We start from the raw sequence: 27803 nt of genomic DNA, 5'->3' as shown, positions 1-27803 counted from the left end.
ATTTACCCTCTTTTGGCTTTTAGAAAATGACTATATTCTCTTGCTATATTTCAGTTTTAATGGAATGTAACGCAGTTCATTAAAAAATATCCACATATAAAACAAACAGCACAAAGTTATTTCACTGTCTTTTATTAAATAACAGTTATGTACAAATATATTGCTCACAGGACATGTAAAATAGTGCATTTCAACATGGTGGAAATGGCTTTGGGTGCATCTGGTGCAAATACCCAAACTACTGTGATATTTTAAGTATTTACACAACACTGAGTAAACACACGAGTGAAATTCAAACACTTGCAACTTTTTACCTTTTTTTTTTCAAATCAAAACTCATTTTGATTGTTTGCATTTTATGTACTTCGTAAATTTACATATTTCATAGCGATTTTAGAATAACTGTGATCCTGCTGCCACCATGTCAAGCTGTGAAATTTGAGGCTTCAAACTCATCAGATTCAAAGTACAATCATGCAGTTCCCTGAGAGGTTTTTAAACACGTCACTTTCTTTAGCAGCCACACTTGGATAAGAGGTAAGAAAGCACAGTCACTGTTTATGTATTACACTTTCGCTTTGCCACATAGTCTCCTCGTCTAATGGAGTCCAGTGGATAGTTTGGGATTTGTGCAAAGTGTGATGTAAAACAGTATCCCTCCACCAGACCCACCTGTGGTCATAGGCAGTCCCTGCACAGTGCCACCTGTCCGTTCCGATAGTCCCTGCAGGGGCAAAGGCGCTGGTATTTCATGCTGGAGCCAGCACAGCTGAAAAGTAGTGGATCCTGCTGCAGGCCGCATTCAGCGTGCTGCGCTGAGAAGGCAGGGAAGAGGTGGTTCATCTCCGACTCCACTCCTTCACACTCCAACTTCAGCCTGGGCACAAACGAGCATGAACTTAACAGTATAAATAGATGTGTATGAAAACACAAGTATATTTAATATTAATGTTGGCACACAATGCCTCAGAGTTATCGTTGCTTATTTGACACATATATTCATAATTAATGCAACAGTGCTGCTTTTCCAACCCCTCAGAGTAAAAGGGAAATTCTAACCCTGGAAGGGGAGCCAGTAGCTTCTTTACCCTTGTACTGCTGGAACATCTTGAAAATAGAAGTGCAAATGAAGCGTGAAAGTGTTTGGAGGGAGTGTTTTAGTGGAATGTATCGTTTGCAAGACGGGCTGCATGAAATGCAGTTGTAGAATGGTCTCAATCAGATGTTACATTAGTGACAGGGGAGGTAATGCATTGAGTACACAGTATGAGGTTTGTTTTTTTTTTACGATGAATCAACATTAATTCTACATATATTAATATTTCGCTGGGTAGTATTGGGTAGCCAAAGAACCAGAATCCTTTTTTCATCTTTTTTCCAGTGAAGATATGTTTTTTTTTTTTTTTTTTTTAAATTCACTTTTGTGTGTTTTTACATCCTGTTCACTGGTTTGATCAACTGTGATTATTTTACATTAGCAAATGCAGGATTATTATTCTCTACCCATCTGCAGTTAATCACATTACATAGATAATCTACATTAAAGAGATTTAAAAAAAAAAAAAAAAAAAAACTCCTTACGCGCTAAAGGCCTCCTTAATGTTGATGAAACGATACAAAGCAGGCTCGCAGATTAGTCCTTCGCTCTGGCACGCCTCCACACACGACTGGCCTTGCAGCGATGTCAAAAGCCGCAGTGCAGAGAGAGGAGGCCAAGAAGAGATGGAGCTGCTGTTGGAGAACCAGGTTAGGATTCTGGAGTTTGGCAGGAGGATGAAAGGGCTTCCAGGCAAAGCCCGAGATGAGTTGGCTGGAGGAAACGGATCTTCGGGGGAACAAAAGTCCTGCCGGTGCAAAGGTACAACAGCCAGGATCAGTTGTGTTTTTCAGTGTTAGAGCTGTCAGGGAAAAATATACACAATACTCCACAACAGAGCATCACATGCAACCTCTCCACCTGAAATTATGATTCACAAAAGAACTGTTAAAATACTTTTTATGCCCCACAACAACAATAAAAAGAAAGATCTGAATGATTTGTTAGGAACTAAATTGTTTTTGTTTATTTCACTGGGAATTGTATTACACAATAGTACTTCATAGATATAATAACTTCTCTGTATTTCAGGGAATGATATGGACACAGAAATGTTGTCCAATAAATTAGATGTAGAGGTAGAATTGTGCTGTGGTGAGGGTCCTGATTAGACCCCCCCTTTCAAGCTGGGTCTATTCATAAAACCCAGGTAATAACATTTCACTGACATGTCCCTCTGGCCTCTAGACCAGTTTATTAAACAGGCTCCTCGTGCCTGCAGGCAATAACCAGGCTTCCAATCTTCTCAACCCTGCAGCACCTCCTCTCCTGAACACAGATATCCTTGATCTCACACACGTCTGAGGAAACATATACAGTCGCTGAGAATAGTTTATTTCTACTTGTTGAAGAGACAAAGCTTTGAATTCTTATTTTCATCCTTTCCTTTTTATAATGGTCATTGTTGATAGAGGGAGCTTTTGTGCTCTAGACCCCATTATACAGTTAAAGCTGTTCAAAGATGAGCCTTGTGAAAGCTGCTATTATGAGTCATCACAGCTGGAAACCTTCATTTTCTACACAGGAGACCAGTGAAAATCTGAATATTTTCACATTTTTTTATTGCTTTTTTTTGTATTTGTCATCACAAAATGAAATAGCCAAAATGTGAGAGAAGAGGAAGATTAGGTAGTTTAGGATGAGGGTCACTAAAATAACTGGCAGTATACAGCGTGATTTGGACATGTTCAGTCAGAAAGCAGAAAGATTAGGTTTAAAGTTATGTGCGAAAAGAGAAGTCAGACATAAGATTAAAGTGTAAAGATGAGAAAGAAAGTTAAAAACAAAAATAAAAGATGGGAGGACAGCCTGGTTGTGAGTCTGCCCTTGCACACTCCACACACCAAGTAACGATCTCGGTTAGTCACTGCACATCGAGTGTGAGTGTCTGAGCTATTTTTGACATGGTGCAAAAGCAGGTTGGAAGCTAGCATATTTCTTTAACATGCAAATACCAAAAAAAAGAAAAAAAAAAACCAAAAAACAAAATACCAACCATCCTAGCATGATAGTAGACAGAGGATGTAAGCTTATGTAAATATGTACAGCATATCAATGAGCAGTGGGGTTTCTTTTTGTATTTATCTGGATAGGATAGTGGCGCACCTGAAATTAATTGCTGATTTATTTTGATTTTATAAAAACTTTTCTAAATTTGTCTGTGTATGATTTGAAGTCTATATATGAGTAATACTTTACTCATAGACTTCAAGTTAAACATAAGTTCATACATATTTAAGAGGATTATCAGAACTGCTCAACACAAAGGGTTCAATAACACATATTAGATCTTGATGAATGAAACTTTCCAGTTAAATGTTTATTCTTTACATAGTGGAGTGTTTTGAGAATAACATAAGAATCATCGATGGAAGTCAAAATCATTAAATAATGCAGATCTGGAATCAGAATCATACTCAAAGTGGAACAATCAGGTTACAGGCTGACTCAATTGAAATTAATTTAAAAGGCAGTTCAGCGGTGTGTGTGTGTGTGTGTGTGTGTGTGTGTGTGTGTGTGTGTGTGTGTGTGTGTGTGTGTGTGTGGTGTCCCCAGAGGCCTGTATGCGCTCCTTACAATGTCTGGTCATGCTCTGGGTGAGATGACGGGTGTTCTCCCTAGAGATCACTTCCAGATCTGGATCAGGGCATCAGTCAAGCCCCGGAAAGTGTGTGGTGTGATGTGGTGGTGAATGGAACAAGACGATGCCCCAGTAGGGCCTGACTGGATTCAGGTCTGGTGAACAGGCAGACCAGTCCATAGTATCAATTCCTTCATCATGCAGGAACTGCTGACTCACTCCAGCCTCACAAGGCGGAGCATTGCATGTACCAGAAGTGCAGATGCCACTGCAGCAGCATTTGGTCTGACAATGGGCCTGAGGATCTTGTCCCAGTACCTAAATTCAGAGTACCTCTGCCTAACACATGGAGGTCCATTTGGTCCTCCAAACACATGCATCCCCATCAAAAACATCTCTACTTGTTTAGTTCAATTAAACAACATCAAGTGAAATGAATTCACAGTCAGTGTTACTTCCGAACTGGGAAGATTTATATCCCAGACGTGTCACCTTATTTGATTTGCATGGCAAAGGAAATGTGTTTTTTTTTCAGCTCTGTGCATCGTTAAGCTCATAGCTGCCACAGGCAAAAAGGAATTAAAAGCAGACGCAGGTAGCAGGAGAGGAATGAATATTGTGGTTAAGCATCTAAGTAATGGCAGAAGAAGAAATCATTTGGGATTTATAATGCATCAACTCAGTGGCTGTATGGATGTTTGGAGGAAAGTGTGTGCAGTTAGAAAGTCCACTTCATGTTACTAAGTCAGTGCGGACTTTTGATTATTCAAGTAAGCGTCATCCCTAATTGCTTGAATTTAAGGCAAGTGGATTCTTTTTATTAGCACTTGAACACGTTCGACATCTAATTCTAACGAAGTTAAAATGCTGTTGAGGTCAGACATCTTTGGCGCCGGAAGATGCCTCTGATTTGAAAATGTAGATCTAAACTCATAACACGATGCCATCACTTGGAGGTAGTGTCAGAATGATGCGGACGGATCTAAACGATGATCTGCTGTTGATTTTGTTGTTGATTCTTCAGCTCTGCTGTAATGAGGAAAATAAAGTTACATTGGGAAGTGTTCAAATAATAAGTAATAACTCGAGCAGTTGCTACCTGTGTGTTTTCTTTTAGAGCTTCTTTGCCTTTTCTTTTTTTTTTGTTCTTGGTTTGTTTTCTACTTCCCTGAAGCTAACGTACAGCCAATTCAGTCAATGTGTAGCCTGCTGTCATTGGAAAATACCTGTCTAGAAGGACTGAAGGACATAAAACAATATGTCTGTACTCGAATGAAGTAGCTTTTACTGTATATGTTCATTCACACAGAATGTTTGGTGTATGTGCTTTTTAAAAATACGCTATTTGCTCATTTCTAATTAATTGCATTTTTTAACTTTCCCTTAAAATGTACATTTTCCCATTCCCTTATATAAACTGTACACACCAAACATGTTCTTCAGATGCTGATGATGCAAGGCAACCCAACAGAGGCTTTGTCGTTGGTTCTGGTTTGTGAAATTGGCTTGGTACATAAGATATGTTGCTCACATGAAATGAGGTGTGAATGACTGTAAAACCACCCGGAGAGGAGAGTCAAAGTGTTAGATAGGTGATACTTTAGGCCTTTTTCTGAGGAATCTTTCGAGGACAGCAGTGTGAACAATCTGAACAACGAATACAGGTGATCTGAATGAGGTTTGAAGGTGTAACAATGAAGAGAAGAAAAACAAAACATTATTAAACTCGGTCTCAGCCGACACCTATATAACACAAAGTGCAGTCGTCCACAAGCAGCTTCACAACCATTCACTCCCTCATTCATCTAACATACAGTCAGTGTACTCCTCATCACACAATTAGCCAGAGAACAAAAAGAGCAAGAGTTCTGCTGGTGTGAGCAAATTGGTGCTGAAAGTGTGGACTGGTACAAAAAAGCTGTGGATAAATACATCTGTTCAAAATATATTCCATGAATAATAAAAGACGGAAAATGTTTCGAAAGAACTGAAAAATAAAATAATAAAGAACAAAAACGTGAGGTGGATTGGCTCAGGAACAAAGATCCAATATGCATCAGCGAGCTCTTCCAAAACAGCTCAGCACTGCGGCAAAGCCAATTAAGTTCTGTCTTCTGTCAACAAAAGAGCTGAGACAACTTACACTACAGATTTACCTCAAACGCAAAAGTGCATATGCTCTTCTTTTGTGCTCTCTAGCTTGTATTTAAATGTAATGCATAACCTAAGCTAATATCGTATTCATCTCAGTAAAAAGATGCAGGAATGTGGGTTCAGTACCGTAGCTGTAAAACATGATGATTGGCAAGAAAGAGGCAGAACCGCTGCAAGCATTCTATAACCTTAACCCCAAGACTGAAGGCAGTTTATGTATTGCTTACAATCAGAGAAAAACACAAAAATGAAGAGAGTCCTGCGGTATAATCCACTCAGCTACTCTACTCTGCACATACCAGCCATGAATATTTCCCCGTAGTGAGCCAGAATACAAACACGGTATATTAAATGGAAAACTTTAGCCTTAGTTTTCTGTAGAGCTGCTTCAGAAAGAAAGCTTTTCCAGGGCTATAAGGGAGGCAGAGCTTTTAGTTATCACACTCCTCTCTTCTGGAAGCAGCTCCCAGTTTGGGTGCAGATGGCTGACATCCCCTCTGCTTTTCACATCAAGCCTAAAACTTTTCTCTTTCATGGAATTCATAACTATGGTGCCTTAAATCTTCAAGACATTTTCCCTGTATGGAATGACTGATTACTAACTCTGTATTTTAAATTTTTGTGTGCATTATTAGTTTGAAAAGTTGAATTGTTGTAATAAACTAAAGGCTTCTTGGCATTTCTTGCCTTTGTTTCATCTATATGTTTTATATCTATAACTATATACACATATATACACACACATATATAATATATATACACATACATATATATATATTTATAATATATATACACATACATATATATATATATATAATATATACACATACATACATATATATATATATATATATATATATATATATATATAATATATACACATACATACATTATATATATATATATATATATATATATATATATATATATATATATATATATATATATATACTAGTCACAAAAAGTTAGGGATATTCAGCTTTTGTGTGAAATTTCACAACAAGCCTGAAATGCATTCAAACCTGTACAGGTGAACTTAATGTGATCTTCTCTAAGCTTTTAAATGCACATGTCCAACTGTTAAATGTTTCAATAAATTTTGCACAAGTTGCTGTTCTCTAACAAGGAGCTTAACGGCAAAAATCACGGCAGGTGTGTGATCCTTGAATTGACCAATAAATGTCCTGGTTCAATTAGAGCTGGTGTTTAAACAGTTGTCCTCATCATGCTGTTCACATTTTGACATCATGAGACCAAGACGACACCTAACAATGGAACAACAGTCCCTTGCCATTGCGATGCTTCAAACAGGACGTTCTCAGACAGAAGTGGCCACTGAGCTTGGAGTGTCACAGAGTGTCATCAGCAGGTTGCAACAGAGATATGGAGAGACTGGAAGAGTCACAGAAAGGCCTAGAAGTGGACGTCCTTTGGCCACATCCCGTGCTGATGACCGCTACATTGTGAACACTGCCCTGAGAAACCGGATGATGAATGCCACTCAACTCCAGGCACGTTTAAGAGAGGTGAGAGGCACCCAAGTGTCACGTCAGACCATTCCAAACCGTTTCCATCAGCGTGGTCTGCGTGCTAGACGACCTGCACGGGTACCTGACCACACCACCAGGCACAGGCATCATCGTCTTGCATGGGCCAGGGAGCATTTACGCTGGACGAGGAACCAGTGGGCCTCAGTGCTGTTCTCTGATGAAAGTCGATTCACACTGAGCAGAAATGATGGCCGGCAACAATGTTGGAGACGTCAGGGAGAGCGCTATGCATCAGCCACTGTTGTCACCAGGCCAGCTTTTGGTGGTGGCGGTGTTACAGTGTGGGCAGGGGTGTCCACTTGGTACAGAACTGCCCTACACTTTGTGAATGGTACAGTGACAAGCCCATACTACCTGAATAACATCATTAATCCAGTGATTGTGCCCCTACATGAACAGCACAGGCCTAATTTCATCTTCATGGACGACAATGCTCCTGCTGATCGAGGCCGCATCATCAGGGAACGGCTGTTGGAGACTGGTGTACCTCAAATGGAATGGCCTGCACTCTCTCCAGACCTGAATCCCATTGAAAACCTGTGGGATCAGCTGAGCCGTCGTGTAGCGGCTCGAAACCCTGCACCCCAGAACCTCAATGACCTGAGGGCTGCCCTTCAAGAAGAGTGGGATGCCATGCCTCAGCAGGCAATAAGTTGCCTTGTGAACAGCATGAGACGTCGTTGTCAAGCTGTAATTGATGCTCACGGGCACATGACGAGATATTGAGACGTTCACATTTTTTGTTGTGGTGTAACTACCATTGTTGTTACCTTTTGTGTTGAATGAATTTTTTGAGATGAGGAAATCAGTAGTGCATCCTTCTACTTAAATGTCTTACTTTTATGATATTATATCACTGTAGCATGAACATATTGCATTTTCCATATATTTCACCTGAAAGCCAAATATCCCTAACTTTTTGTGAGTAGTGTGTATATATATATATATATATATATATATATATATATATACATATATATATGTGTGTGTGTGTGTACTATATTACAGTATGAATGTTTTGAATAATTCTTGCATTTCTTACTTTTTCTGGCTGTTTCTCCAAGTCGGTCTGAGGTGCCGCAAGACGCGCTAATGGTTCTTATTCTGGTTTTATTGCTATGTTTGAGTTAGTTTTGCATTGGTGCTTTCTGCTGTGGAAAACTCTTTCGGCTGCACTTGTGTCTGAAAAGTGCAATGATAAAAAAAATAAAAAGAGCTGAGTTCAGTTCTTATGAGCTGCATACAAAGATTGATGAAACTCTCAAATATGTCCTGTAAACATGAAGCTACATGTTTGTAGCTGATTCCCATGGTTTTCAGCCTGAAGACATCCAGAAACCAACAAATCTGTATTGACATTTTTTATGTATTATCTGTGCCAAAAAACAATTTTCAAACTAATAAACAAGACAGTCATCTCTCTTTCTTGGCTTGCCACAGTAATTTTATATGAAATGGTCATCTGACATAATCTGCAATGAAATAAAACTTTGACTCTATAGAGAGGTTTCAGAAAGATAAATGATTGGGTCATTACCAGTTGCTAGAATTAAAGATTTACATTTTCTTTCTTTCTTCTTTTGGGATAGTGTTTTTTAAAGCCTTACAAGTTAAAAGAAAACAATACAACTACAACAGAAGTTCATTCATTGTATTTGGTTGCTAAACTAGTAGTTTCTGCAACAAATTATTCATAAGAGATTAGCACTGTGAGAAGGTCACAGAAGCTAAACATACAGAAATCATAATTCAGTTTGTGACAAACTTGCTGGGAGACAATACTCCGCATGCACCAAAAAAAAAAATCCATTTTATTACCGGAAGAGCTCTGGGAGAGCGCGTTATCCACCAATCAGAATGAAAGTAATCTGGATCAGCACTAAGTTTGATGAGACCTTCTTTGGCCTGTGCTTTTCTCTCAAAGTGTCATCAATTTCAACGTGGCAATTCTGTGTAATCTTGCTGTCAAACATGCAAAAACTAAGACAATCAAACAGCATTAAAGGCTGACTAAAAACCTTCAGCTGGCTCGTCCCTTAATGGAGCAATCATGACCCTCACAAGCACGATTTGAGTGTTGATACACACCTGATTCTGAATGTAAGCATGAACTCTTTCCAGCATTCCCTCGCAGGTGTACTCGTAGGGCAGGAACGGCTCCACCTGTGAACACAGATGTGCACGCAGATGAGGAAACTCTGAATGTCGGCGTGCAAGTTTGTGTGTGTCTACAGCACTGAGCCTTTGTAATTGCAGGAACTGAGCATCTGATAGTTAATCTAAACTGACATATTCATTAGCGTAATTGTGGAAGGCTTATATCATGCTGCAAGCTTCACATTAAAATCAATGACCTCATACATCACAGGTGACAGTTTTGAAAATTAATTTCATTTTTTTTTTTTTTTTTTTTTTTTTTTTTAGTTGATGACTGCATCAATATGTCAAAGAATGGACTCGACTGACAACAGAACCATGTGGCGTCGTGCACCGAGGGGGCATTTAGCAACACTGTGGGTCCTTTCGGTGCAGCAGTCTGCGTTGCTGTCGAGGCTTATCTCTCATCTGTTTGTTCATGGCGGAAAAGGCTTTAAAACTTATTAAGACAAGAAAAATCACCAGCATTTTCTCTTCTTTGTAGTATTTAACTCAAGCAGGCTCACAGAGCATGTGCAAGTGACAGAAAAGTATCAGGTGAAGAAAAATATGTCAGTTTTTAGATATCGTACACAATCATACCTAATTTTTAAACCCATTGTGCTCCAATGACATCAGTGATTGTGAAATATAACAAGAAAGACTTCTTTCTGCGGGGATCCCGACCTCCTTCTAAAAAGCCTCCCGTGGTTGCTAAACTGAGATTTCATTATTTACTATCAGGCAACTAAAGCACTGAAGCTTTTAAATTGATAAATGGTTCCTTTTAGAACTCTCATTACTTTATTTCATCTGAGTTTAATGAAATGTATCTGGCACTTCATCAGCTATTCTGTAGTGCAATTTGCCTTTTGGGCATCTTTATATTACAGAATATGAGAGAGAAAAGGGGAAAAAAAAACTAATAGAAGGTGATTTCAATTCAGCAGCAGACATTCTTTAAATGATGCTTCAATTTATACACTGAACTGACTAGATTGCTTGGACACATGAATAACTGAGCTAAATTCATCATTTCATGTCATTGCTGATAACATGAAAGAACATTTCGGGTGGAAATGAAGTTACCAGCAATGTCTGAAAACAAGCAGAGAATTCCACCTGGTGGACATAATCAAGCAGGAGTCAGAACTTTCAATATTTCTTCATCAGACAGTGCCAAGAATATCTGTGCCACTAGTGTTTTTTGTTTTTTTTTATTTTTATTTTTTTTACTGTCGGCTCAGTGGCAGAATATAAACAAAAACCTTCTAACTTAATGGAAAAAGTGGGTTTATAACATATAATATATAATGAGCTGCCTGAAAACACCAAGAAGTGAACTCACATGATGCTACTGAGACTACATGCACGATTCAACTGGATGCCTTAGGAATAAATACTACACATACATGATTTTATCCCACAATTTATCTCACTGAGCTTACCTATTACATCTACTATACACATGAAAAATATAAAGTTAACGTAGTTTTAATTGAAAGGTTTTAAAGAGAATAATCTGGTCCTCGCAAAGTAATAAAATGAGAAAAATACAACCTAACATGGAAAACAACACGATATTGTCTGAGAAAGGTCATGAAAGACGTTTCCAACCAATCATTTTAAAGTGACACAGCATTTAAGGCATGTCCCAACTATCCCACAAGTGGACTTTTCAGCAAGTTCACCTGAAGGTCGGCCTGTGACACTGCAAAAAAACCCCAAAAACTAAGAGCTCGATCTCACATTATTCAAGCTTCAGTTAGTGTGTTAAATGTTAAAGTTTATGACAGAATTACTGTATATAAAAAAGACCAAGACAAAGTAGGGCTTGTCTTTAAAATGAAGTCAACAAAAAGTCTATTTTTTATTTTTAAAAGAAGGCTGGATGGCTTTAGTTTGCATCTGTAGAAACAGCAAGAGTTATAAACCATGAATTTGTCTGACCATGCTTAATAAAGGGTTTTGAAGTTGTTTTGTAGCCACAGGACCCAAATCCATCGCAATCACTGAGCTGACCATGAACTGCTCTCTATACTAAAGCAGAATTGTCAACAGCTTCTTGTAAACCTGTTCATTCATTTTGGTTAGGTGTTTTGGAGCATGGAGGCAACAAAAACCTGCAGGATAATGGCCCTCGAGGGCCTGGATTTTTAGATCTGTTTACTCATGAATTCCAGAGTTAAATATGAGGCCTGTTGTCTCACAGTTAAAGCTTGGCTGAAGTGCCTGAAACAGAGACAATTATTCCAGAAACAGCAGCTAATCTACAACAGAATGCCTGAAAAAGAAAATAATCAAACGTGGAAATGGACCAGTCAAAGTCAAAGTCCTCTATCTAATTGAAATAGCATAATGGGGATTTAAGAGAGCTATGCATGAAAAAAATGCCCAGATATCTTAAAGAACTTTTTTTTTTTTTTTTTTTTTTTTTTTTTTTTTTAAAAGAAGAGCAGGGTAATATTCCTCTGTAATGTGAGGAACTGATAAAAAAAAAAAAAAGGTTTAAAGTTTTTGCTCCTAAACATAATTAAACAATTGATGCTTGGAGTGTACTTATTTTTTTCACACACAGCTTCTATATTTTACCTCAGGTTTTTTTTTTGTTTGTTAAATAAGTAATGAGTAATTGCATTAGTAATTTATTTCATCTGCTTTAGAGCACTTGAGGTTATGCCTCATTTTCAGCCTTGGAAAGGATCAGATATAACCCTGACAGGTAAAATGTCAGAACTGCAGCAGGGTGTGCTGATTTTTACTGTAGTAACCCATAAGTAACAGTTAATTGTGTACTGATCTGACATCTTGGAAAATGCTTTAGTTTGATATGTAACCAAGCAATAGATGTCAAATGCAAACCAGTCTGAAGTCGGTAAATGATCAAATTAAGTCACCAGCAGCAGTTTGTTAGCAAAGTTTTACTGGGAACAGTAAGAAACAGCCAGCCTTGCTCTTTCTGTCCAATGGCGACACAATCCACCCAACATCACATCTGAAGCTCATTAATGAACATGTCCGGCAAAAACCCAAAATGTAACCAAGTTGCCAGTTGCTTGGCAACTGAAACTGCAGGAACTTACTGCTTCCAGCCAAGGAATAGTCCAACACAATCCCTCCCTTGTGAAAAAGCAGATTTTGACTTTAACTTGGAAAAAACAAACAAGATCAGATGTCTTAATGTGGGAGCTTTACAAGTCATGTTATGAAGATTTTGTAAGAGCCAGAGCAGCCTTTCTCAGTCTTTATGCAACACCAAACTGACCACCCGCTAGCAGGAACTTAATATTTACCACGCAGACATAGAAAGTGGATGGATATTAATGAGAAAGTTGCGAATCGATGCTTGCCTTCGCTCCCCTTTGATCGTCATTTTATGAGGCGCAACTAAGACTTGGTTTTGCCTCCATCTGCAGGAAGCGCGGGTCTATTTGACACACCTGGCAGGGAGAGGCATGCATGCGTCTTGGCACCACGAGAGGCTTGGCAGCGACTCTGGGTTGTTCTACTGACAGATTGAGAACAGTGTGATTGATTAATAGGATGTACTGCAAACAATGCTCGCTGCTTGTGGGGCTGGCCTCTGAAAAGCTGCCGTGTAGAACCAGGTGTGGGCACAGTTTACCCACTGAGCCACTCAATATCTCAGGTAATTAGGAGTGCAGAGAGCAGAGAGGGAGCCAGCTAAGCATTTTGCCGTAGCATCAGATGCGGTGATTAAGAGCTCTATTAAAAAGCTGTGGACTTCAAAAGTGGGTCAAACCACACTGAACTGTGAGAGAGCAAATTGTGCTCTCACCTATGATAATGCGCAACAGTGTGCACTTTGGACGACTAATATACTACGTTTTTATTTTGTAGGATGAATGATGGGTAGGTTGGGATGAAAAGCACAAAATACGAACGTACATTGATCCTCATGATCTCACGGATGGTAGCGTCAAACTCCTCCGAGTTATTGAAGTCGATAGTGATGACATGCGGTCTGCCAATATACTGCTCTGCATAGGGATGCTGAGAAGACACCTGAGGGAGGCATAAATGGGACATAATCATAATAACGCAAAGGCTTATTGATTTAATTTAAAATCAGAACGTAGGCTTCTCAGTGCATTTTATTTGCACCATGCAGATTTAATGTGAATCCTGGTGGAGGGGGCTTACCTTCCGGGAGGTGGGCTTTCCTCTGAAGAACTCATGATTAAGAGAGCTGTGAGGGGGGTTAAACTTGGGTTGCAGAAATATACAGCCATTGGCAATGGCCTCCAAAGGGGCAGGACCTTCGTACGGGAAGCCAAATCCAATGAATAGCTTGAGAAACGAGACACAACAGCAAGTCATTAGTGTGTGTGCAGTTTAACTCATGTCCAGGTCAACACTTGCATAATGTTCAAACCTACAGAAGCAGAACTACTAAAGCAGTTTAGACTAATGAAATTGCATTCAAGACTTTTCTGAGCTCAGTATTTCAGACCTACCTTGGCCTTTCGGAGGAGCTGCTGCAGCTCCTGCTGAGGCAGCAGACCGTGGTTTTTGACGAAGGCAGGCACCTCTGGGGGGCGCTGAGTCTCATAGTACACAGTCCCATGGACTTCCATGTAGCGATGCAGAACAGCAAGGAATTTTTCTTTGTCCTTTATTATAAACAGCAAATAGACAGATTGGGTTCAGCTATAAAAGGAGGGAGCATTAGGAAGATGTATATGAGAGGTGGAAAATGACCTATTTTGCACTTGCAAACATTTATTTACAAACACACATGCAGTATACGGTACAGTGTTCTGCAGGTGTAATTAGTAATAGCTACAGTTATGTTTTCATACACTTGCTGCTGGGATTGTTCATATTTTCCTGAGAGAGTTTTTGATATGCTCCTAATGATTATGTGCTTTGTTTTCTTACAGCAGCTTTTTGACTTTCTGCTGGATGGCTGTTTTTTCTGTTTTGGCATTGAGTGAACATTTGTTGTTTTCTATCTTTGTATATACACTTTCTTTTTTTTTTTAAACTTTCTCCCTCATTCTATTGCTCCTCACATAACATCCAGGCATAAAATCCTATTCAGCAGATAAGAAAATGAGAAAAAAAAGAAAGAAGGAAAAGGGCCTGATAAATGGATGCCCTGTCTTGCAAACTCAACAGAAGCAAATGAACTACCGTCACACACTTTGGGACACCGTGAGATATCCTATGTCCATCTCCGTTTTAATGTCACAAAAGGGCCATTAGTACACAAAGCAGGTGGCTCTGTTGCTATGCTAAGCCATAGCTACAGCCATATAACAAGACTACTTGTATTGTTTTAGCCTGGATTTGACCCACGGCAGGTAGATGTTTTATAAATCTTTAATAAAACAAGAAAAGAAAAAGCAAAGAGACACATTTTCCATGGTAATTTAGTGCCAAATGTAATAATGTGTCTGAGTTTAGTGGAATATGTGTTTTTTGACTTTTGTTTTAAACTTTTCAAAATTAGCTTTACACACTGGAAATTATATCCCCTGCTTTAACCAGTTAAATGACTTGCACTGATATGTTAGCATCACATGGACAAAAGCATTTGAAAAAGGCAAAGGACGCAAACCCCAAAGGTTTTGATTACTAAAATGAACAAGGTGTTAAGCTGAAGCTAGCATGGCCTGTACACACATCACCATATTGGTAACAAATAACTACTTCGTACGTGCAAAAGTTATTGCATCATGAAAGAATTGGATCAGTGTAAGTCCTCAGTGTTGCCCAGCGGGGACGATCTGCTTTAATCATTTTACTGAAAATAAAATAAATAAAAACTCATGTTTAAATGAAAAAAAAAAAAAAGTGTGTTTCTGTGGGAACATTAGAAATGATCTAATAATGTCTTCCAGGTGTAAAGAATTCATACATCAGCTGAATATTCTTTCAACATTTTCATTAAGTCAGACTTTTTCAAATATAAAGTGACAATAATATCGTATAACATCTAGTCACTGAGGGAGTAATTTAATATCTCCCCCAGCTACAGCTGTGAAAATAAAATATGAAATTTTCAATCCAGTTAATCTCATGTTAACAGATTTTGACGCTTCTATGTGCTTTCCCGCCTTCTCGACTGAATTAAAATGAACATTTTATTCCAGGCAATGTGAAGTGAAACTCCAGAAGAAACTCTCAGTTTGAGTTTTTTTCTCTTAGAAAATGAATAAAGCCAGTGACATGACAGCTTTACTTACTTGGAGCTGTGGAGATCCATCAATGATGCATCAAGACATGATAAATAAAAGGCAGTACGAATGAAAAACAGAGGAGAGGAGAGGTAAATCGAGAGAGGCAGATGTAGAGGGAAAATAACAAAAAAGTTTAATAAAGTATCTGGCATTTATCTTCCCACAGGAGCCTTACAACCCCCAAACCTCTAATGTGGACCTCAAAAGTGAATTACAGGTGGATGCTGCTCTTAGCAGGTGGGAAAAAAAAAGGGGGGGGGGGGCTCTCTGTCTGCAGAGACCCTTGCACCAGACTTTTTCACAGCAATCTCACAGATCCACAAATGTTACGCTACAGCTCAGGATGTTCTGTGAAACAAGAGTGTAGGAACAAAGTCGCAGCTAGAATCAAGCGAAACAAACCTTGAGGGAGGCAGCAGCACGCTTCAAAGTGAGAGCGAGAGTGAGAAAAACTTGGCAGAAGCTCAGATGGAAAAAAAAATTATTCTAAACAAAAGCAATTGTTCCTTTAGCATCACACTTCAGGCCGCATTCCTGGTGGAGGGAAGTGTTTGCCAGAAATGTAACATCTTGTGGGTACTTCACACTAAATGAAAGAGTAATATTGGGAAGTTTTCCAAAGTTATAATGTGAACATATGACACTGGACACTTCTGTAAAGTTAAACCTGAGGTGCAGATCCTTCTCCATGGGAACCAACTCCATAAACCCAGCCGTGTCATTTCTATGAGGAAGTTCACACGACGTCCATACATGAAGAAAAAAAGAAGTGCTAAATGTACCAATGGTTTTGCAGGGCTTATAGTGGCATACTTACCTTCCACATGCTGGCATCCTTCCCATACACGAGAGCCATATTGTTAACCTTGCTCCTCTGGATATACAGCTTCTCAGTCTCATTCAGCTCCTCTGCCACAAAACCCATAAAAGAGTTGTCTGGAGTGTGGGCTGCCAAGGACAAATAAAGCAATTGGCAAAACTGAGTTACAGATCCATTTCATGGCTAAAAGCAAGAAGTGGTCAAACTGAAAGGAGATGTGACAACGCAGGTTGCTTTGCATGCAGATAATGCGGGATCAGATTAGCAGTGTGGGAGTCGTGTTGCCTGTTTTTTTTTTTCTCCATTTTTCTACTTAATTTGTGAATCATTTTTATTATAAACAAAGGAGAGATGCATTAAATGTTGCATTAACTGAAGTTGCAATGTAAAAACTGAAATCTACGTAAGATTAAAAATCTTAAATTGAGTACACATATGCGTATTTTTTTAAAAAGGTAAGATAATTCTTAGTTTTTATGCCAGAGAATTCCTCTTGTTTTAAGAGTATTTTTACTTGTTTTGGGAAGTCTTGACAAGCCGAATTTTCTTGTTCTGTTGGTAGATAATTTATCTTATTTGAAGCAACATTTACCTCATTTTTGTATATTTTTTCTTGTTTTGTTTAAGGGTGAGTTTTTGCAGTGTGTGGAGGGTTTTTCTGTTATGATTTTTGGAAACGTAAGCACACATATGTGGAGATGAGCTAGACCGAGTTCTGGATCTTTCATGCTTTCATGTGTCCCAGCTTTCTGGTTTTAGGAAATAAAATAACTCATTTCTCTTGTACAAAAAGGAAATCTATTGCAGCACAGATCTGTGAAGTGGGGAAAAAAGAGAGAGAGACACTTTGTTTTGTTACATTGAAGACCTTGGAAGAGAGCTGGCATCTTTCAGGGACAGGCTTTGTGAAAGCAGTGTTTTGGAAACAGAGCGCCAGCTCATTGTTGCTGCGTTAACAGGAGACTAGTACAAATATCTGAAGTCTCTTCAACTAGTTTCACTGAATCTTTCATGAGTATATTTAAGGTACTTTTTTTTTGTTGCTGTATATTTCTGCGAGTGTGTGTGTGTGTTGTGTTTGGCCAGAAGTAGGAAGCTGCAGGCATCTGTGCAGGCACAGCTGTTCTCAGTGAGCTCTCTGACTGGTGGGTGAAAGCCTGTCCTGTGGCGGCCCGAGGCGGTTTTAAACTCGCACAATCTGCTCACTATTTCAGTCGCATGAAGCAACATGGACACCTGGTTCACAGAGATGCATCAAAACAACCTCCCAATTTGTGATGATTTTAAAAAATAATAAATGAATAAAATGGATGCGTGGGTTCTCTCCAGGTACTCCGACTTCCTCCCACCATCCAAAGACATGCATGTTAAGTTGATTGGCTACTCTAAATTGTCCCCGGGAGTGAGTGTGAATAGTTATTTGTCTATGCTGGCCCAGTTGTGCACTGGTGACCTGTCCAAGGTGTACCCTGCCTCTCTCCCAATGATTGCTGCGTTAGGCTTCGGCTTCCATTGACTGGACTAAGCCATTCAGAAAATGGATGAATGGCCATTTAAAGGTACAGTGTTCAGAAAATACTGACATCTAGTGGCAAAGATTGGAATGGAAATGACTTCAAATATCAATCTTTCCATTTTGTTAGATGCTGCATCTTTAAGCTGACTGCCTCCACAGGCAGGTGTTGTGATGCATCTTCAATGTCAGTGAATGGAAAGTGTGTTTGTAACTTGTAAAGAGAATCCACATACGGAACATGGTCATGTACTGCTGGCCATGAAGGTTCCAGTAGCCCCAGTTGGTTCTGTAGCCATGAAGAGTGGCGTACTCCTCATGGTTGTAGGCGGGCTCTGTGCCGAAGGTGTCAATCACTCGGATGTGGCACCTGAGACAAAGTGAGAATTAGGCTGCATTAAAATGAGAACAAAGTTGCGTTTTTGTCTCAGATTTATTCCTTAAAGGGGTGCAAACTGAATTTGAGTTAAGCACAATAATTTAATCACAAATAAATCTCAAAGAGGTGCATGTGTGAGTTTCTCTGAACGGGCTAAAAAAGGCTTGCAACTTTCTCCCATAGTGAAAAAGCAACAAGTCCAGCTAAAGAATATTTGATAAATCGAGAAGAGGCATCTAAAATGTCTTTGTTCCACCAGATAAACTCAAACAGCAAGAACCAGGATGGAAAGTCACCAATCAATGAGCAGCCAAGGAGACGCCTCATCAGCAATTTATCAGTAGTAAATATTCATAAAGAGAAGTAAAAAGATCAATTGATGTGGTCTGATCCGAGAATATTTATCGAAGAACTGCATGTATAATCAGCAGAGGAAAGCTCTGGCCTGTCACTCAGAGCCAGTCGATCAGCTTTACACTAATGCTGCCTGGAGTCAGCAAAGGATTTTATTACCATCGGGTTGTTTTTTTTTTTCGTTTTCAGAATTCAAAAACTAATAGAGATAAATTACTGTAAAACTTAAAAATACTCCTCTGTTTTTAAAGGAAGATGAAACATTTTCCATTTATACATTTAGCATAAAATATGAGATGAAAACATTAAAATCACTACATCATAAAATTCACTCCATCACAGACCTGATAATCATTCATTTCCACACTAATACAGCTTGAACGCTTTTTAGTCTCTGTTCCTTTTTCCATGAATATATTCATTGGTTCTGGTTGGCAATTTCCAATAGGAGAAGCAGCTGCTTTTTTCTTTTTTTTTTAAAATTCTTTTTTTTTTTTAAGAAGAAAAAGAGGATTTGCTGCTGTTCTGTCCAGCTGGAACAGAGTGACCAAAACTTTCCCTTTTTTTTTTTAACAAAAACTGTGCTTGTAGCAGTGACACACTGCAACACAGAAGATTTGTTTGCATTCCAGCATACGGTCTATTCAGAACAATGCACTGATGCACCGGAAAGATTTTGACCCAGGAGTCACTGCGTTGGTCATTGATCAGTGGTTAAAGAGCCCAAAATTGGAAAGGGAGAAAATCTGCTGATGCATGGTGGAATTACCAGTTTGCACCGCAGCGAACGAATGATCCTGCACTGTGAGGTAATTATATGCTGAAAGGGACAGAACAAACAGCACTGAGAACTCTGCGAGCACATAAAAGTCTCCGTTTTTTTGACAAGACAGACACAAAGATGGGGAGAAAATCAGACTGACTTGTGCTTCCTCAGCGAAAGACCCATGTGCTGCTTCATCTGCTGTAAGCCGTGGTAGTCTGTGTAGATGAGGTCAAAGGGCAGAGGACCAGTGAGGGGGCAGCTTCCTCTTCCTGGAGGGACCCCCAAAAACCTGCAAACAGGTAAGATATGCTCTTAATTTCTATTGAAGTAAAAGCCTTCAGCAAATCATTTTGCAGAGGTTTCCTCCAGCAGTCCCTGCATTTAAACAGTCAGTTTAAAAAAGTGCTGTTACTTCCCTTATTTTTTTCTGTATTCTTTTCCCTTACAATTAAATGCCAATCATTTTGTTTCCGCATGATCAATATAAAACCAAATTAAAAGTATAATTAAAGCCATCAGCCTTAGAAAGTGCAGGTGAGTCAAACTTCTGCAGGGTTCGGAATTTAGTGCAAATGAGATGTGCATGAGCTCGGTATGAAGAGAGGGAGTAAACAGAGAAACAACGAAGTCACCTTGTGTTAGTTCTCTCAGGGAGGTGCCAGAGCCATTCAACCATACAAAACTAAAATTAGTGCAACCAGGGAGCACCGTCTCGCAACAGGGAGCCCCTCAATTTGTGTACAGAACTTGCTTGGACTCCTGCACGAAAGCAAACATTAGCCGAGCTACACGCCGTGTTTTCTTTAACCACATATCTTGTGTTTGGAATCAAGGGGATCCAAAAAATTGGTCGTTTTCAAACATTATGCATGCAGAATCTCCTTTTGCAATACCAGCTTGCAGAAAAATGCTGTAAAGGTAGGTGCAGATGTGCAAAACAAGCGCCCTCCACATGTGCTGTCCTACTTCCAATAATGAGTTGCGCTCTGCCTTCATTTGTAAATACTTTGTATATTTAAATTTCTGTGCTGCATAACACTGCTTATTATGTTCCCTGTCTGTTTTGATCTACTTCACTTTCAAGAATTGCCACCTGAATAAATAAATGAATCAATCAGATGTATTAAAAACAGAGAGGTCATAAAAGCGTCTTTATTTATCCGATACATCAGACGGAAAATGTAAATTTCTTCTGTAAAGTGTGGCTTCAGAGAACTCAGCTTTCAATAAAATCAAGGTACCACTCCGAGAAAACGCAATCAACTGCAGTCGATTTTCGTTTCAAGGGAAGGACAAGTTTATTTATAGGCAATTTAGAGTGCTTTACATCAAGCATCAGAGAGAAATGCAGCACAGAAATGGAAAATAAGGAAGGAAAAGTAAATACACCTTTTAATTCTATAACATGAATCCATTACACGAACTTCAAAGACAGGGAAAAAAAAAAAAGAATTATCCAATAAAATATATGAATGTCCAGATATGTACAATAAAAGTGCTGGCAAGGTGAATTTATTTAATCTGATTTCAGTAGAGAGACAGCACAGTTGATTAAGCTTTTTAATGGTTTGAGCTAAAGGCACCACAGTTCTTGAGCATCTTAGCTGGCCGCGCTTCTGCAGCTCTGAAATACTTCCCTCTTTCCCAGTTTGTGTCCAGCAAAATATTTCTCTCACATATTTCAGGCTGGACTCAGAACTTAGACACACATACTGAGGTCTAAAAGCAAGATCAATAAGAAGTGCATCGTGAAACCTGAACTTGCACAGACACGTTTTCATGTCTGCTTGTTTTTAAGTTGCCGGAACGAATATTCTGTTGCAGCTTCAATGTGGGCACTGAGCCTCGTCAATAATTACACCAAGATTGTTGATGTGGAGGCTTGTTTTTAATGACACACTCGAGGTAAGCTTCGTGCCAACTTCAGATCTTTCTTGCCAGAACTAATTATAGCAGTCTAATGTTCAGCTGAATGAAGGAAGTTCTGTTGCATCCGGTTTTTTTCTTTTCTCCAGGTTCAGACTAATGATATTTATATGATATGATCAGTGTCGAACAGATCTGTACAGTTTTGAAAAGCAACCTGGAAACTTACATGTGCACATGTACGTTTTGAACCAAATCAGTAAAGAGCATATCCTATCAAACTTAAAAAATACAAGTGACTCGAAGGATTTGTGCACAAGTACATGCTAACTTCCTGCAGCTACAAACCTGAAGTGTGCAGTGTCATGCAGGCATAACTCAGCAAACTGTTACACAATTGAACAAGCAGAATTTGATTGCAATTGTGATAAGCAAAGCAATAGGTTTTTTTTCTGATAAAAACAGTTACTGATAAAAACATCCATCCATTATCCTAACCGCTTAATCCGACGAAGGGTCGCGGGGAAGCTGGAGCCTATCCCAGGACCCTGGACAGCTCGCCAGTCCATCGCAGAGAAAACACGGGGAGAACATGCAAACTCCACACAGAAAAGCCACCAAGAAAAGCCATTCAAGCTTCGCCCCAGCCAATGATTGAACCAGCAACCTTCTTGCTGTGAAGCCACAGTGCTAACAACCATGCCACCGTGCAGCCCAAAATCAGTACCTTTTTAAAAAAAAAAAAAAATCTATAAAAATTCTTTTTTTTTTAAGTCAATTAACTGAATGAACAAATGAGATTCCTGATGAAATAAAGGCTTGCCGGAATGTTAAAGGCTGGGAAAAGGTTACAAAAAGCCCCTCTGTGCTCCATAAAAACAGACTGTGTAGAAATCTAACATTTTTACCCTCCTGAGGCATGATTGACCAATAAGACCACTCAAAGTGCAAGGTCGACAATTCTCGGTGAGATTTCAAATAAACCCAGGGACACTTCTCTGCAACTGAAAGCCACTCTCGGATAGACAAAGGCTGACGTTCATGAGTCCACAACCACGGAACAAAAATGGTTGAGCTGCGAAGAGCAAAACTCTTGGTCCCCAAAAACACCTCTGTAGTCACTTCATATTTATGTTTGGATGTTTTCCTTTACATACAAGCACAGAAGGGTGGAGAAAAGGGTGATTAAAGCTTCCCTTTTCAAGAGAAGAGCAATTAAAATAGAGCTGCAGTCATAAAGAAATACTGTAAGTTTTTAAAGAGGTAAAGATTGATCACTCTGGTTTAGAAACACTGTCTTATCAAACAGTGTTCACCTTGTGAGCCTTTTCACAGCACTCACAGATCCATGACCACACACTCTCCTTTATTCTTTTATTACTGAGCTCAGAAACAACTGAGCATTCACACACATAAATACCTGCAGAACAACAACCTATCGATCTCCTCGGACAGTGAACATACCTAGTCAGCACTGCAGGCTTTTGGAAAGCAACATAGCGACCGGTTTCCCCATAGAAGATGGGATAATGAGCAGGAGTGTAAGCCAACAGCGCTTTAAGGCGTAGTTTCATCGGTCCAAGGATACAGACCCAAGAAATTCAGTGCAAACACAAACAATCGACCATTTTACTCAAGTTGGATTTTCATTTGCTAGTCTAGCTGCAGTAATCAGATGATCCTAATTTCATAGTCCTAATTTACAGAAAGCATTGCAACAAGAAGGAAAATTATACTTAACTAAAAAATGTACAACTTGTTTCTGCAGCAAATGTATTTAGTTTAGCTGCCATTTGTTCAATAAGTAAACTTTAAAAAGGGAATTCTGGCTGATGCTGCTCGAATCAAACATTTCCAAACATTAAAACCTGAATACCATTCAAATACTGAAAAAAATAGCCCCTAAACACACATTTAATCTGCAGATGTATATTTTTAAGACATTGAAAATGTATGCATGTGTCCGTTCAACATGCTTATTCATATCTGTTCATTTTTTTATGTGCATCATACACAGTTGGGGTTTAGGCGCAAATTATGACCTGTGCAGCTTTTTCCAGTTTAATGCTGACGTGCATTAATATGAGCAGATGTATCACAGTGACTGAGAAGAGAATGCACCCCTGCTCCTCACAGATCCACTAAAGCTGCTGTTCAGAGGTTTAATTGGATATATGCAAATCCAGAGAAACTTTAGGAGAAGAGTAAAGGGATTAAAGTGAATTACAGAGCCAGGAGTGTGGAAATGTGTATGCGCTCATGCACACATACAGTATGAATAGGCACAGAGACACCAACAACTCTCTTTATCACCCCCAAACCTTCATGAGTAAATGCACAAGATTAAAGGATAAGTCTGGTCTTATTTAATCTTTTTATCATTATCAACAAATCCAGTGAAAAGCCCAAAACTACCAATGAATTTATCCCTCTCACTTCTCTTTGTGCAGCCACGGTCTGATAGAACTAATTTCTCTACGACGCACAACTCTGCTTTCATCTCAAAACCTATTAAATACAAACCGGATTCCAAAAAAGTTGGGACACTTTAGAAATTGTGAATAAAAACTGAATGCAATGATGTGGAGGTGCCAACTTCTAATATTTTATCAGAATACAACATAAATCACAGGTCAATAGTTTAAACTGAGAAATTGTATGATATTAAGGAAAAATATGCTCATTCAAAATTTCATGGTGTCAACAAATCCCAAAAAAGTTGGGACAAGAACCTATTAGAGGCTGGAAAAAGTCATTTGAGCATACAGCAAACACCTGGAAGACCAATCAGCACTAATCAGGTCAATTGGCAATATGATTGGGTATAAAAAGTGCTTCTCAGATTGGCAGTGTCCTTCAGAAGCCAAGATGGGTAGAGGATCACCAACTCCCACAATGTTGCGTAAAAAGATAGCGGAACAGTATCAGAGAGGTGTTACCCAGCGAAAAATTGCAAAGAGTTTGCAGTTGTCATCATCAACTGTGAATAATATCATCAGAAGATTCAGAGAATCTGGAAAAATCTCTGTGCGTAAAGGTCAAGGCCGGAGAACCATACTGAATGCCCGTGATCTCCGGGCCCTTAAACGACACTGCATCAAAAACAGGAGTGCTACTGTGAAGGAAATCACAGCATGGGCTCAGGAGTACTTCCAGAAACCATTGTCAGTGAACACAATCCACCGTGCCATCCGCCGTTGCCAGCTGAAACTCTATTCTGCAAAGAAGAAGCCATTTCTAACAAATATCCACAAGCGAAGACGTTTACACTGGGCCAGGAGTCATTTAAAATGGAGTGTGGCAAAATGGAAGACTGTTCTGTGGTCAGACGAATCATGTTTTGAGGTTCTTTTTGGAAATCTGGGGCGCCAGGTCATCAGGACCAAAGAGGACAGTGACAACCCAAGTTGCTATCAACGCTCTGTTCAGAAGCCTGCATCTCTGATGGTGTGGGGTTGCATGAATGCGTGTGGCATGGGCAGCTTGCACATCTGGAAAGGCACCATCAATGCAGAAAAATATATTCAGGTTCTAGAGCAACATATGCTCCCATCCAAACGTCGTCTCTTTCATGGAAGACCCTGCATTTTTCAACAAGATAATGCCAGACCACATTCTGCATCAATCACAACATCATGGCTGTGTGGGAGAAGGATTCGGGTACTGACCTGGCCAGCCAACAGTCCAGATCTTTCATCTATAGAAAACATTTGGCGCATCATTAAGAGGAAGGTCAGACAAAGAAGACCCAAGACGATTGAACACTTAGAGGCCTGTATTAGACAAGAATGGGAGAACATTCCTATGTCTACACTTGAGAAGCTGGTCTCCTCAATGCCCAGACGTCTGTTGAGTGTTGTAAGAAGAAGGGGGGGTGTCACACAGTGGTGAAAATGGCCTTGTCCCAACTTTTTTGGGATTTGTTGACACCATGAAATTTTGAATGAGCATATTTTTCCTAAATATCATACAGTTTCTCAGTTTAAACTATTGACCTGTGATTTATGTTGTATTCTGAATAAAATATTAGAAGTTGGCACCTCCACATCATTGCATTCAGTTTTTATTCACAATTTCTAAAGTGTCCCAACTTTTTTTGGAATCCGGTTGTACTAATAAAGCCATTACCATTACATATTGGTGATATCAGGCTTTATTGTTACTTTCCAGCACAGTTCAAACAGCTGAGACATTTATGTGTTCCCGATACTCTTCCAATTCAATTTCTTCTTTCAGCAAAAGTGTGACTTCTCATCCAGCGCACAGTTACGTCTACAAGATAAGTGCACTGTCTGTTGGTTTTAAGGTTTGTGTATCATGAGACATTCATCCATCCATCAATTTATTCCAATTCAGGGTCATGATGAATTTAAAAGAAAATCAGTTTTTTACCAGTTTTTAATATTAGTCAAATACAACCTTGCGTGTACAACACCACAGGCTATCACTCTGTTATTTTCTACGTGAGAAATATCAATCCTAAATGCAGAAGTGAATGTAAAACTAAGTACTCTCCATGATCCAAAAGAACCAACTTTATCAGCAGTAATGTCAAGTTTATGTTATGAGTCTCTCAGATTCTCAGGGAGGAATATTGGTCCAGTGTTCTTCACAATAAACACATTCAAATTAAAAAATAATAAATAGTTGATTTGACTACAAGAATAAAACATAGCAGAAAGAGCTCTCTAAATGAAAGACTTCTGTTATTTATGAAAATGGGAATCTGTGTGCATAAGATGTGCCGACATACCAACTGCACAGATCCTGCAAGATTCACTGGGAACAAAGAGACGTGTTGAGATGAGCAGAGTTCATTTGGATATTTCAGAATCCTTCACTTTAGCATTAATATTTAACATACTAAGAAGATCTTGAGCATGTTTTGAGTTTTGCATCGTGACCTTGGGGTTAACTTGCTGACCCATTCACTCCTGAAGACTGGTAGGTACTTATGAATAATTTCTCTTTAATATGATGGGCTTTTTTTTTTTTTTTTTTTTTTTTTCCTTTTGGAAAAACCCATTCCCAAACTAATGGGAAGCAGTTTTCTGCTGATGTAGTTCTGCCTTAGAATTGTGTTGACACAACTGAATGCTTCAGCAAGTTACCAAAACTGCTGATTTATAGAGATTCTTATACTCATACAGAAAATTAAAATACTACAAAAAATGTTCAATATATTTTTTCACTAATTTCAGAATGTGATACCCATATATTATATAGATTCATTATGCAGAGTGAAACATTCCAACATTTATTTCTTGAAATTTTTACAATTGTGGCTTATTGATAATGAAAACCCAAAATGCAGTGTCTCAGAAAATTAGAATATAAGATCAGTGAAACAAGGATATTTTAAACAGAAATGTCAGGCTTCCTAAAGGTATTTTCATTTTAATGCACTCAGTACCTGGTTGGGACTCCTTTTGTATGAATTACTGCATCAATGCAGCATGGCAATGGAAGCGATCAGTGTGTGGCACTGCTCAGGTGTAATGGAAGCCCAGGTTGCTTTGATAGCAGCCCCAGGTCATATACATTGTTGGGTCTGGCGTCTCTCACCTTCCTCTTGATAATTCCTGTTAAGTTTAAACCCGTAACAGCTTAACATAATTATCATTAAATAAGGAGGAAGCCAGATGAGACAATCTTGTTCAACTTGCAAGGAGGCTCATCTCAGAAGCCTGAGCTTCAAAAATACCCCTAGCCATTTATTGAAAGATATCACGTGACATTCATACAAGCTGATACAATTCAATGTGTGTGTGTGGGCGTTTGCTTGGTTCAAAAGTCCAATGCGTATGTCCTGATAGGACAATGCATATGTTTGCTCTTCTTAAAGATACCACTCTGATAGGAGCCGATACCATTCTGATAGGAACCGAATGTTTATCAAATTTGGTCAGACCACTCTGACCTTGCACGTCACTGGAATGTCCTGCTTATCCAAACAACACAGAGGAAACCTTTTAACTTGTACATGAGGATTAATGAAGAACATCAATGTAAGATTAATAAAAGATTATCATAATATGAACTGAACATATAACAACTGAAAATCCCAACAATTTCCCACAGATTCTCTATGGGGTTCAGATCAGGCCAGTTTGTTGGCCAATCAAGCACAGTAACACCATGGTCATTGAAGAAGCTTTTGGTACCTTTGGCAATGTAGGCAGGTGCCAAGTCCCGATGGAAAATGAAATCGTCATCTCCATAAAGCTTGTTAGCAGAAGGAGGCATGAAGTGTGTTGAGTCTGTACTTCAGAAAACACAGTGGACCAACACCAGCAGATGACATGGCTCCCCAAATCATCACTGACTGTGGAAACTTCACACTGGACTTCAAGCAACATGGATTCTGTGCCTTGCCACTCTT

At 39.1% G+C, this 27803-nt stretch overlaps 1 protein-coding gene across 1 annotated transcript in view; it reads right to left on the bottom strand.

The window, feature by feature from the left end:
- Positions 1–678: 678 nt before the first annotated feature.
- mgat5b (alpha-1,6-mannosylglycoprotein 6-beta-N-acetylglucosaminyltransferase B) overlaps positions 679–27803 on the bottom strand; it is a gene marked incomplete at both ends in the record, with an annotated part of 69998 nt that continues 42873 nt past the window's right edge. Inside the window, 9 exons of the mRNA XM_079252612.1 lie at positions 679–877; positions 1582–1844; positions 9470–9544; positions 13427–13543; positions 13682–13828; positions 13996–14151; positions 16541–16671; positions 18293–18426; positions 19713–19844. Of these exons, the coding sequence (XP_079108738.1) occupies positions 679–877; positions 1582–1844; positions 9470–9544; positions 13427–13543; positions 13682–13828; positions 13996–14151; positions 16541–16671; positions 18293–18426; positions 19713–19844 (1354 nt within the window). The remainder of the gene's footprint in view (positions 878–1581; positions 1845–9469; positions 9545–13426; positions 13544–13681; positions 13829–13995; positions 14152–16540; positions 16672–18292; positions 18427–19712; positions 19845–27803) is intronic.

This window comes from Telmatherina bonti (assembly GCF_933228915.1).
Source record: "Telmatherina bonti genome assembly, chromosome: 14".
Classification (NCBI taxonomy): Eukaryota; Metazoa; Chordata; class Actinopteri; order Atheriniformes; family Telmatherinidae; genus Telmatherina; species Telmatherina bonti.
The sequence above is the reverse complement of the archived record's forward strand: the minus strand, read 5'-3'. Positions and strand labels throughout refer to the sequence as shown.